Source organism: Eschrichtius robustus, chromosome 5, assembly GCF_028021215.1.
Source record: "Eschrichtius robustus isolate mEscRob2 chromosome 5, mEscRob2.pri, whole genome shotgun sequence".
NCBI lineage: Eukaryota > Metazoa > Chordata > Mammalia > Artiodactyla > Eschrichtiidae > Eschrichtius > Eschrichtius robustus.
In genome coordinates, this window is record NC_090828.1 from 122,545,059 (window position 1) to 122,558,231 (window position 13,173).

Here is a 13,173-nt window from a genome sequence, read left to right on the forward strand (position 1 = left end):
TCTCTCTTTTCTTCTGGGTTCATCTAGCTAAAGGCTTGTCAATTTTGTTGACCTTTTTGAAGGACCAACTTTTGGTTTCATTAATTTATCTCTATAGTTTTCACTTTTAACAGAATTTCATTCATCGTCACAGTAAAAATTTAGCAGCTCCTTTAGCAGACTTTTACTACTTCAGAAAGATCCTAATTAAATTAGAATTTAGAAGGCTCAGGGCTAAAGACCTCAATTTATAATTTACATTGTTTGATACTACAGTATAGGACAGGAATTAGGTCAATAAATGGGTTCAGAATATGAAACATCCCTAATATAATTTCAGTTTGAAACTGATATTAATACACTGTCAGAGCTACTAGCTCCTTGCTTAGAGAAAAACTGAGGTTCAATAATAAATGGTTAAGGTGTAACATTACAATAAACACAGACTGCTTTTTAACATACTGCCCTGTAGATCAAGTTTGACGGCAAAGAAAAACAAACATAACTGATGATTTCAGTACTTTGGTCTTTTGTTTACAATAAAAGAACTTTAGACAAATTTAAAATTTATTTCAGAATATGCATCTGGAAGGATCCTCAAAACATTACCCATGTCTTAACTGCTATCCCAAACCAGAGACCTTTACAATTAATAACAAAAGAAGCAAAAATCTAAATCCATGTAGTCAACTTAATATTAAGGAATAATCTATAGGTTTTGTTTTCTAACGTTTCTTTGCTTATCATAATGGCTCTCTCTTTTTTTTTTTGGCTGCACCATGCAGCATGCCGGATCTTAGTTCCCCAACCAGGGATCAAACTCATGCCACCTGCAGTGGAAGCGTGGAGTCCTAACCACTGGACTGCTAGGGAATTCCCCATAATGTCTCTTTTGGTCTAATATTTTCAGTAATCTTCCTTGCTATCTTTGTACTGCTAGGACGAGTTTAGATCTGTTCAAAGTTTATTATGAAAGAAAATAAAGGAAAGAAAAACAAAAGCACTGAAATCATGAACTATGAGATTTACGTATTGCTAAGAAAGAAAAGAATAATCTTTATGAGTTGTACTGTGTGTTTTCATAAAACTAACTACCAGTTAATATCACTCAATTAAGAGTAAATCTAACTTATTTCAAAGAGGATCATTTTTTATTTGTAATTATTATGAACAAAATTAATGGTAATAGTTGACACCTTTCAACTAGGGCTCTTAATATAATTTGAAGACCTTACTAATTCTCACTACTTTTCAAGATAATGGTAATTATTTTTTTTAATAATTTTTTTTGATGTGGACCATTTTTAAAGTCTTTATTGAATTTGTTATAATACTGCTTTTTTTTAAAAAAAATCTCTCTGAACTTTTTAACTGAGTTTTAAAAAAATTAATTAATTAATTAATTTATGGCTGCGTTGGGTCTTCGTTTCAGTGCGAGGGCTTTCTCTAGTTGTGGCAAGTGGGGGCCACTCCTCATTGTGGTGCGCGGGCCTCTCACTATCGTGGCCTCTCTTGTTGCGGAGCACAGGCTCCAGACGCGCAGGCTCAGTAATTGTGGCTCACGGGCCTAGTTGCTCCGCGGCATGTGGGATCCTCCCAGACCAGGGCTCGAACCCGTCTTCCCTGCACTGGCAAGCAGACTCTCAACCACTGCCCCACCAGGGAAGCCCCATGCTTCTGTTTTATGTTTTGGTTTTTTGGCCGCGAGGCACGTGGGATCTTAGCTCCTCAACCAGGGATCAAACCCACACCCCTTGCGTTGGAAGGCGCACCCCTTGCGTTGGAAGGCGAAGTGTTAACCGCTGGACCGCCAGGGAAGTCCCTAATGGTAATTATTGAGAGAAGATAATGAATTGAAGTGTAAATGTCAGCTAAAGGTCAAGAATAGTAAGAACAAAAGAGGCCAGGCTGATATTTTCCACTGGAATAACAGAAAACAACAAAGTTTTCTGAGTTCACAGAGTGGACTTTTAAAAAACATCAATAAACTGACAAACCACCCCCAATCACTAATTTGTTTATACCATTTAATGCTCTGGGCAAAAAGGCACAGGATTAAAAACCCAAAGGCTGTGGAATCTAAAACTGATACAAATGAACTTATTTACAAAACAGAAACAGACTCACAGACTTAGAAAACAAACTTATGGTTACCAAAGGGAAAAGGTGTGTGGGGGGGAGGGATAAATTAGGAGGTTGGGATTAACATATACACACTACTATATATAAAAGAGATACACAACAAGGACCTACTGCATAGCACAGGGAACTCTACTCAATACTCTGCAATAGCCTATATGGGAAAAGAATATGAAAAAGAATAGATATCCGTGTATGTATAACTAAATCACTTTGCTGTACATCTGAAACTAAACACAACATTATAAATCAACTATACCCCAATAAAAAAAAAAATCCAAAGGCACAGGATTAAACATCTAAGGTAAAGTCCCTGGAGAAAGTCAAGGACTCTGGTTTATAGTTACCCTGTATATTAAATGAAGATAAAGGATCTTACCATCCACCATCCTAACGATGATATACGTGAAAGTTACTGGAGGAAGTAAAAATATTATGTAAAAGCATTCTACATCTGCAAGATGTGGGGAACATCTTCTTTATACATGTCATAACAAAGCACTGTGAAAAGCAAATGTGCTAGCTATCATGTGTATATATGACCCAGGTTCAATAGAAAGAGCACCAAATCCTAGAAATAATTAGAAAAGTAAAATGTACTATGGGAAGTCAATTTTAAGTTTTAAAAGTTGAACTCATTAAATACTTTTAAAAGACAAAAGTACAGTATACAGATAGGGAACTTAATACAAAGAAAAAGTACTGTATTGAAAATTTTGGGAGCTTATGTGAAGAAATAAATTTTACTTTTTTTTAATTACTAAAGAAAAGAAAATTTTATGTTGCATGACAATAAAGGGATCAATATGAGGAACCATATAGTTGTGCTATTGCTAATAAATAATGAGTAATGATTATGATGATGATTATAAATATCATATTACTAACAGCATCGACCATCTGCTGGGCTCTTACTATGTAGCAGGTATATTACATACAGCCTTTTATCTCTGAGGAAAAAATAGTTAAGATTTGTATGATTTTACATGGACATAATCTTACTGAACCCTTTAAACAGAAAACTTCTTTACATGTTTCCTCAATTAAGGAATTTGATGCCCATTAACCTCACTGTTGGAGAAATGTGGTCTCCCCCCTGAGCTTTTCTGTTAACCTTATTAGACTGTCATTGCTTTCCTGCCCCTGACTTGCCCTATCCTCCCCTTTTTAAAGCAATACATTGGAACTAATTTGGGGAATACAAGATGTAAAAGTCTCATCTTAATTATCACAGGGCTTGCTATAGAAGCTGAGAATATACTAAACACCTACTTCAACTGATTCTGTGTATAGAAAATTGACTCATATATATCAGAAGCTGTTCATGCACTCTGGCACATGAGGCCTACTTGTTAACAAAAATCAGTTCTATTATTTCCTCCCTAACAAGGGTTACCAACACAATTTGGACTCGCCATCCTACTGTTCAGTAGTTTGTGGGAAGAGGGATCAATGTTTGAACTGCTCCGAAATATGTTTTGGATTGTATTTATAGGTACATGTATACAGATGAACATCCCTAGACAAAGCATTTGTCAGGTACAAAGATACAATTGGAAAACCATGGGGAAGTTGAGTTTGAACCTTAGAGCATAAGATTCCTAATTTTACGTTTCAAATAAATGGCAGAAATAAACACAAGTAATTTACCCTAAATTTAATGTGAAAAATCTATTTCTGAGAAAAATCAAACCACAAAGACCATATGATTAAGTTATACAAAGGAAACCAAAGCAAACACTTCCCCCCCCATTTATCCCATGTTAAAGATTAGTGGTAGTCTAACAAATTAAGATTTTTCTGGATTTAGAAACCTGACACCTCACTACCCCAAACCTTCCAAATATTTAATAATCATACAAAGTCCAACATATCACTCAAGATTTGCAACAGGAATAGTGTGTGTGTGGCAACAGAAAAATTACTAAGCAAAAACCCTTTGTACAATTATTTGGGACCATATCAACAATTCAGAACAACTCCAAAGCAATTATGTGGGAAAGTGAACTTCTTGACATTAATGCACACATACTGCTTGAATTAGTTCTAAAGCATTCTTAAGAAATTCTTAAGAAAGTAATCCTAAAACTTCTCTAAAAGATTATAGTCTCAAATAAAACTGAATAAAAAACACAATTAACATTTCTGAAGAATAGAGAGTCAAAGAAGCGAAATTATTTATAGAAGAAATGGTCAAGGAGTTCTATGAGATAATATCTGCTTGGAACCATTCAAGGTGATGCCTAATGTCTGCTGGCCTCTCTCCAGCTTGATGAAATTATTATTATTATTGTTATTATTATTATTTTGGTTTATGCAACTTTATTGAAGAAAAATAAATCAATTACTAGCAGAGCTATTAGTTTATCACTTATCCATTGACAACTTGCATCATTTACTCAGTGTTATATTAAACAGTGTATTGGGGAGGGAGATGCAAGAGGGAAGAGATATGGGAACATATGTATATGTATAACTGATTCACTTTGTTATAAAGCAGAAACTAACACACCATTGTAAAGCAATTATACTCCAATAAAGATGTTAAAAAAAAAACCAAAACAAAACAGTGCATTGGAAGATAGATTAACTAATAGCTCCAAGCCTCCTAACAATGTAAATGAAAATTACAAAATGTGTGAGACCCTATTTTGGAATACAAAGAGTGTTTGACTTCCAATTTCCGTTCTCTGTAGAACAAGAACAGGTCATTCCTTTATTGACATGCAGAAAAACACATCACATTTTCCATTCTGCTGATGCTATAAATTCAAAACCAATTCTCCAGCCACATCAGTTATGAGCATAAAGTATATCATGTAACCTCAAATCTCTAACAGTGGAAGGTTTAAACAAGAATGGATGCTGCTAGAATAATGCTGCTTCCTTTGATGTGACAACTCAGCTTCCAACTTCCCCCCCCTCAGATGATTCTTCAGCACATTAGAGCAGTGAGGAATGGTTTTAGTCTCATAACAAAGTTAGAGTGAAGACACTGGCCACGTAATACACATGCTCCATTTTTTAAAAAAAAAACTTCTGAATCTTGGGTAACTGTTCTCTTGTAACGACTTTTCAGTTTCTAAAAGCAGTTACTGTCCAAAGCTGGAAGAACTTAAGTCTTCTCAGATGAGCATGTGAATGAATGGAGGGAGGTAAACAAAAAATAAAATGAAAAAAGATGAGATCTGATAGGGGAGCAGCCAGATAAGAAAATCAAAAAAGGAACCGTAATTTAAAGTTTATTCCAGTTGTAATGAAGGTTATTCTGACTTTAAGGTAGCATCACATGGCATACTTCTGAGTCCATTCCCGAGATAGCCTGCTGTACTTATCTCTGTCTGTTTTATAGATCCATGCAACCTCTGGCACTAGGGGGTCATCTGGGTTTGGATCACATAGCAGTGAACAAATGGAAAAAAGAACACTTTATGTAAATGTTATCCTTAACAAATAGTAGAAAATCATAAGATTTCTTTACAGTTTTATACTATGACATCCCTTCATTTAAAAATGAGTTTTTCTAAATAAAATACTGAGGGGATGGTCAGGAAATTAAGACTGGGAAATGGATGAAATGGATGCTTCCTTAGGAAAACATTTCCATTTCCCTAAGTCACTTTAAATATTACTATGCTGAAGGAAGACAACAGACATAAATTATGTTCACGGTAGCTGACTTTCAGAACGACAGAGAGGAAAGCAGAGAATATATTGATTAATTCAAAATTCTTAATAGGGAACCTACATTAATTGGCACATACATCTAAAATTTGAGTAAAAATAATAGTTGCTATTTAAAATTAAACCTTCAGTCAGTATCTTAGAGGTACCAAAAGAAGATGAAATGCCTAGTAGTATTTTTTAAAAAAGGCATTTCATAATAGGTTACTCCATATTAAGTTAAGAGGTTAACTCTATATTAACCGGATTATTTTTTAAACAAGACACTCTATTCCCTGTTGATTCTTAAAACAGCTGACTTTATTTTACATTATGTGAAAACAGAATAACAATTTTTTTTCTAGTTTTATATACTTCATTCCTAATTTCCATTACTTAAATCTCTTCTCTGTATATTATTCCAACTGTAAGCCCCTTGCCAGACACCTTGCACAGAGGCATCTTGGACTTCAAAACCTCCAAGCAGAATAAATATACCCACATATAGTAAATTCTTAACAAACATTTGAGTAAACAATGAATATAGCATTCAGTGGATTAACATAAAACAAATTCTCATATTCTCCTTGTTCCTCCTGCCAGTCGTTATAATCACCACACTATACGGAACGTGATGTCAGAGACCAGGCCCATTTTTCCTTGCTACACTATTTCCTTGCCATGCAATAGGTTTTCAGTAAGTGTTTGGGGAATGCATGAAATTCTCCTGTAGTATGAACAACTGGGCCATGATTCAAGAATGGTCGTCAAAACGTTTTTGTGCTTACTGCCAAGGGCAACACAACAGACATGGTAGGAAATGCAACACAGGCATACCTCATTTTACTGCACTTGGCAGATACTGTGTTTTTACAACCTGAAGGTCTGTGGCAACCCGGCAAGTCTATCGGCACCATTTTTGCGACAGCGTTTGCTCACTTTGTCACGTTTTGGTAATTCTCACAATATTCCAAACTCTGTCATTATTATTTTATTTGTCATGGCGACCTGTGATCAGTGATCTTTGATGTTACTACTGTAATTGTTTTGGGGTGCGTCAAACCACATCCATGTAAGACGGCAAGCTTAACCAATAAAATGTGTGTGTGTTCTGACTGCTCCGCCAACCGGCCAGCCGTTCCTGTCTCTCTCCCTCTCCTCGGGCCTCCCTGTTCCCTGAGATGCAGTAACATTGAAATCAGGCCAGTTAATAATCCTATCCTGGCATTTAAGTGTTCAAGTGAAAGGCAGAGTCGCACATCTCTCAGTTTAATTCAAAAGCTAGAAATGATTAAGTTTAGTGAGGAAGGCATATCGAAAGCTGAGACAGACTGAAAGCTAGGGCTGCTGTGCCAAGCAATCAGCCAAGTTGTGAGCACAAGAGAAAAGTTCTTGGAGGAAAGTGCTACTCCAGTGAACACACCAACGACAGGAAAGTGAAACTGCCTTACTGCTGACATGGAGAGAGTTGTAGTGGTCTGGATAGAAAATCCAAGCAGCCACAACATTCCCTTAAGCCAAAGCCTAATGCAGAGCAAAGCTCTGACTCTCGGCAATTCTGTGAAGGTTGAGAGAGGTGAGGAAGCTGTGGAAGATTAAAGCCAACAGAGGTTGGTTCATGAGACTGAAGAAAAGAAGCCATCTCCGTAACATAAAAGTGCAAGGTGAAACAGCAAGTGTGATGTAGAAGCTGCAGCAAGTTATCCAGAAGATCTAATAGCCTTCTACTGGAAAAAGATGCCATCTAGGACTTCCATAGCTAGAGAGGAGAAATCAATGCCTGGCTTCAAAGTTTCAAAGGACAGGCTGATTCTCTTGTTAGGGGCTAATGCAGCTGGTGACTTTAAGTTGAAGCCAGTGCTCATTTACCATCCTGAAAATCCTAGGGCCCTTCAGAATTATACTAAACCTACTCTGCCTGTGCTCTATCAATGGAACAACAAAGCCTAGATGATAGCACATCTATTTCCAACATGGTTAACTGAATATTTTAAGCCCACTGTTGAGACCTACTGCACAGAAAAAAAGATTCCTTTCAAAATATTGATACTACCACTCACTGACAATGCACCTGGTCACCCAAGAGCTCTGATGGAGATGTACAACAAGATTCATGTTGTTTTAATGCCTGCTAACACAACATCCATTCTGCAGCCCACGGATCAATGAGTAATTTCAACTTTCAAGTCTTATTACTTAAGAAATACATTTTGTAAGGCTATAGCTGCCACAGATGGTGATTCTTCTGACAGATCTGGGCAAAGTAAACTGAAAGCCTCTGGAAAGATTCACCATTCTAGGTGCCATTCAGAACACTTGTGATTCATGAGAAGAGGTCAAAATATTAACAGTAATAGCAGTTTGGAAGAATTTGATTCCAACCCTCCTGGATGACTCTGAGGGGTTCCAGACTTCAGTGGAAGAAGTAACCGCAGATGTGGTGGAAATAGCAAAGGAACTAGAATTAGAAGTGGGGCCTGAAGACGTGACTGAACTGCTGCAATCTTATGATAAAACTTTTAACAGACGAGGCGTTGCTTCCTGTGGGTGAGCAAAGAAAGTGGTTTCTTGAGATGGCATCTACTCCTGGTGAAGATGCTGTGAAAATTATTGAAATGACAACAAAGGATTTAGAATATTAGATAAACTTGGATGATGAAGCAGCAGCCGGGTCTGAGAGGATTTGATTCCAATTTTGTAAGAAGTTCTACTGTGGGTAAAATGTTACCAAACATCATTGCATGCTACAGAGAAATGGTTCATGAAAGGAAGTGTAAATTGATGCAGCAAACTTCATTGTCTTAAGAAATGGCCACAGTGACCCCAACCTTTAGCAACCACCACCCTGATCAGTCAGCAGCCATCAGCATCAAGGCAAGATGCTCCACCAGCAAAAAGATTATGCTTTGCTGAAGGCTCAGATGATGGTTAGCATTTTTTTAGCAATAAAGTATTTTTAATTAAGGTCTGAACCTTAATTAAAAGTTTACTACGAGTTAATACATAATGCTACTGCACCCTTAACAGACTACAGTAGAGCATAAACATAACTTTTATATATGCTGGGAAACCGAAAAATTCGTGTGACTTGCTTTATCGCGATATTTGCTTTACTGCAGTGGTCTGGAAACGAACCTGCAGTAAGTTCAACGTACGCTATAATCCAAATTAATCGCTTGTTGATAAATGTGACCTGGAAGAGTGAACATTAGGTGTAGAAAAGAAACTAGAAGGAAATCTTTTACTATTTCAATCTCACAAATGCAATAGAATTGAAGCATTTTCTCTGATCCAATCAGGATACTGGCATTCTGCCATCACTGAGCGTACTGACTGCAGGCATGACATTTTTTTGCAAGTGCTATTACTAAAAATGACTAGAAAAATTATGTTATTCCTCCAAATTTCTTAGATAATTACCACCTTACTATCCTGAATCAGTGGGGCCTAAATGCTTTTTTACTGCTGTATGAGTTGCTATCATTTTCTAACACATTTCTGGCATATAATGAAGAATAAAGTTTTTGACTGAATGAAGGAATGAAATAACCTTTAAAAGAAACTTCTTAAATTATTCTGCAAAAATAAGGTATAAGTTTTGGCATGTAGCCCTCAAGGTCTTTAGGATGTAGAAAGAATGACAGAATATTTTCTCCAAAAACAGAATTCTTTATTCATAGGGCTAAACTAAAACAGAAATGTTTGGCTTCCCTAGTGGCGCAGTGGTTGAGAGTCTGCCTGCCAATGCGGGGCACACAGGTTCGAGCCCTGGGCTGGGAGGATCCCACATACCATGGAGCAACTAAGCCCGTGCGCCACAACTACTGAACCTGCACTCTAGAACCTACGAGCCACAACTACTGAAGCCCGCACGCCTGGAGCCCGTGCTCCGCAGCAGGAGAAGCCACCACAATGAGAAGCCTGCGCACCAAAGAGAGGAGTGGTCCCCGCTCACCGCAACTAGAGAAAAGCCCGCACGCAGCAACGAGGACCCAACGCAGCCAAAAATAAATAAATAAACAAATTTATTAAAAGAAAATAAAATGAAACAGAAATGTGAGAGATAGCATTTTAAGACAACATTTTATGGCAGATTAAAGGTCTTTCCTACTGAGAGGCAGGGTCTTATGCCTTCCCCCTTGAATCTGGGCAGGCTTTATTGACATGTGTCATCAAAAGACAACAGTGGAAGTGACATTCTGGGACTTCTGAGCCTAGGTCAAAAGAAAGCTTGCAGCTTTGCTTGGCTATTGGAACATTCTTTCTGGAACTCTGAGTTGCCCATAATGAGTCTGACTACCTGGGCCTACTGTGCTGGAGGGACCACAGGTAGGTGCTCCCAGTTCCAGCTGAACCCACATTCCAGTCATTCCCACCAAGGGGTCAGATATGTGAGTGAAACAGTTGTGGACCTTCCAGGCCAGCCCACCTGCCATTTAAATATCAGCGAGGGATCTCTTTTGACGCCTTGTATGAGAGAAGATTCACTCAGCCAAGCCCTTGTTCCAAACCCTGACTCACAAATCATGAGATATCAAAAAATAAAATGTTGTTTTAAAATTGTGAGCTCTTTGTTTTGTGATCATCTGTTGTATAGCAATAGATAACAGGAACACTTAGAAGTGAACACTGTGAGTACTGCTTGAAACAATTTTTATCTATCTTGAATCTGTGGACCAACTCATCAATTTCTATCCATGCCTAGAATTAAAAGCCTTCTGAGTGGTTAGTTCTAAGTCTAAAAGCCTTCTGAGTGGTTAGTTCTAAGTCATCATACATGTGTAGCATCAAAAGCCTCAAGTGACCTTTTTTTCCCCACCAACCTCTTTTCTCAGTCATAGTTGATCAATTGCTTCCCCTAGGGTTGTTTTTGCCAACAGAACTCCTGCAGTTTCAATCTCTCTAATTCTAATCTCCTCTAATCTTAGGTTATTTTCGACTCTCACAACACGGATAGGTGCAGAATGGAATGAAAAAGTATAAAGCCACTAAAAAAACATATTGGCCACATACAAATAAAAAGACATATATTACATGATACAAGCATATCAAAGAGCTAGACTCAACAAGCTAATCCAGATGACTCCAAAAAACAGCTGGTAGGCATGTCGCAAAGGGTCAACTTACCCTTTTACAATTCTGAAAGTGAGTTTTATATGAAAAGTATAATTATATATAGAATATTTAATATTTGTAGACAGAGGAAAAAATCCTGTTTACCTGCAAATCAATATTGTTGTCAATGCAACGTTCATTCTTCTCTGCCAAAATCTTCCCATAGTTTTCGGATTTGATAAGATTTTCAACTCCAGTTGCATCTTTCACTTCTGCCTCCAAATCCTTCATTGTTTCAGTTTCATTTTTTACAGTAACAGTATCAGACATCCTCATTAGCAAAGGTTATTTTAGAATTCTACAGGGAACCTGAAGCCTTAGCAAGCAAGAAAAAAAAATTTAATTCAGTTTGAAACATTTCTTACATTCAGTTAGAGCACAACATTGACTAAGTGCCTTCTATGTTCCAGGAATAATGTCAAATATACACGGATAGAAGCAAAATTCCTGCTTCTAAGGAACTGTAAAATACAGTTTAGTGGCAGACATATTCAAATAAAAAAAAAATCATAAAACAATGAGATAAGGGCTATAATAAGGGTATGAGGTGATTTTGATGTGCACACCACTTGTGAAAATTCCCAAGAAACATTAAGGAATAAGCCCTATTGAGATGTAAGGTAATGGTTGGAGAATTATAAATGTATATTTAGATGACATCAGAAATCTTTTTCTCTGAAGGGATATTATGAGTATTACCCTGTGAAAAAAAATTTTCCTGTCATAGCTTTCATCTAGATTTCTAAAATTTCTAATTTGTTACATTAACCTGCAATTCCAAAAGGAAATAACTTAAAAAACAGACAGTAACATTCTATATAAAACACAGTTGTGAATCTTCACTAATAACGGTTCTGTGTTATGAATCAAGCATTGAAAACTCTCCTGACTCATGTGATTCAGGGTCAAACAACACATATGGGCTCTATAGATCAAATATATAAGATGCCAATATATTTCATATCTTTAGTGAGTTTAAGACAACAATGGGGACTTTACACTGAATACCAAATAGGAATGTTATCAGATAAAGCTGTCATTTTAGGACATGTGAGAAATGTGAACCTGAACAGCAGAACTTGATGTAAACCACTTGTTTTTTTCTAGCCTTATTGAGATATAATTCATATATAACAATGTGTAAGCCTAAGGAGTACAACGTGATGATTTGATACACTTATATACTGTGAAATGATTAACACAATCCATCACCCCACATAATTAAAGTTTTGTGTGTGTGGTGAGGACGAAGACAACTTATTTCAAAATGAATCAAAAAAATGTAGATGAATTGATGGAGAGGTAGAGGGGTGGATATAGATGGACAGATGCAGGTTAAAGCAAGTATGATAAAATGTTAATGATAGAATGCAGGTGTGGTTAAATGGCTGTTCACTGTAAAATTCTTTCAACTTCTCCGTATTTCTGAAAATTTCATAAGTAAAATCTAGAGGGGGGTGAAAAAAACCAGTAGAACTTGTCTTTCCTATACAGAAAATTCAAGAGTTCTTTTCCTGAAAGAATGTTTTGCAACTAAGTATCTAAACAGATTTCAGGAATCCATAAATACATCTGAAAAGCTTAAAAAAAAAAAAAAGTCTTCCTTAATTATATCCACACCAAAGTTAAGTGGTTCATTCTCAAAACAGTAAGGTTACTAAGGCGGGAGGGGGTACTTAAAGTACTCTGGCTCCTTGCTTTTTGTATATAAGATTTTGAAAGAAAAAGTGAGATGTTTTTCCCAAGTGACAAGACAGGTTACCTGATGTGTCCTATGGATTTGGGATTGTGGTGTCCCACAAAAATAAAATAAAATAATCCAACGTTCTTTCTCACAGTTGTCAGCCAGGATGTCACTTGTCTTGACCAATTTGGAATCTGGCAGGAGGAGTCCCATGTCCTTGTCACCACTGTAGATTCCTGGACTGAAATGGACTGTCTTGGATCAAATATATCATACCTTTCGGTGGCCTAAAATTAAAACAAAAGAAAACATTATAACAAAATAGCCAAGGGAAATGAAACACTACACAGTAAATTGGAAATTTAAAATATTACTGTTGGTGACTTTATTATTTTCTTGTCCTAAACAAGAGCCAGAACACTTAATTACAACCAATTCTGACCTGCATTGGTTTTGTGAGCCTGGGTAAACCATGAGGCCACCTAGAGAGTTCTGCAGTAAAAGCAGAAGGAAGAAGAAAGCAAGGGAATGTATTCAGAACCAAGTATGTGGTCTGTGTTGTAAGGGAGATATAATTTTCATTTTAAAAGGTT

General features: G+C 36.8%; 1 protein-coding gene across 10 annotated transcripts in view; it reads right to left on the reverse strand.

Moving 5' to 3' along the window:
* Positions 1-12,746, reverse strand: part of R3HDM1 (R3H domain containing 1) — a 119,534-nt gene extending 106,788 nt beyond the window's left edge. For all 10 annotated transcript variants that reach the window (XM_068545213.1, XM_068545208.1, XM_068545203.1 and 7 more), the window contains exons 1-2: positions 12,659-12,746; positions 11,002-11,212 (exon numbers count right to left, since the gene is read on the reverse strand). In XM_068545213.1, the coding sequence (XP_068401314.1) occupies positions 11,002-11,172 (171 nt within the window). In that variant the 5' untranslated portion in view covers positions 11,173-11,212; positions 12,659-12,746. The remainder of the gene's footprint in view (positions 1-11,001; positions 11,213-12,658) is intronic.
* Between the last annotated feature and the right edge of the window lie 427 nt (positions 12,747-13,173).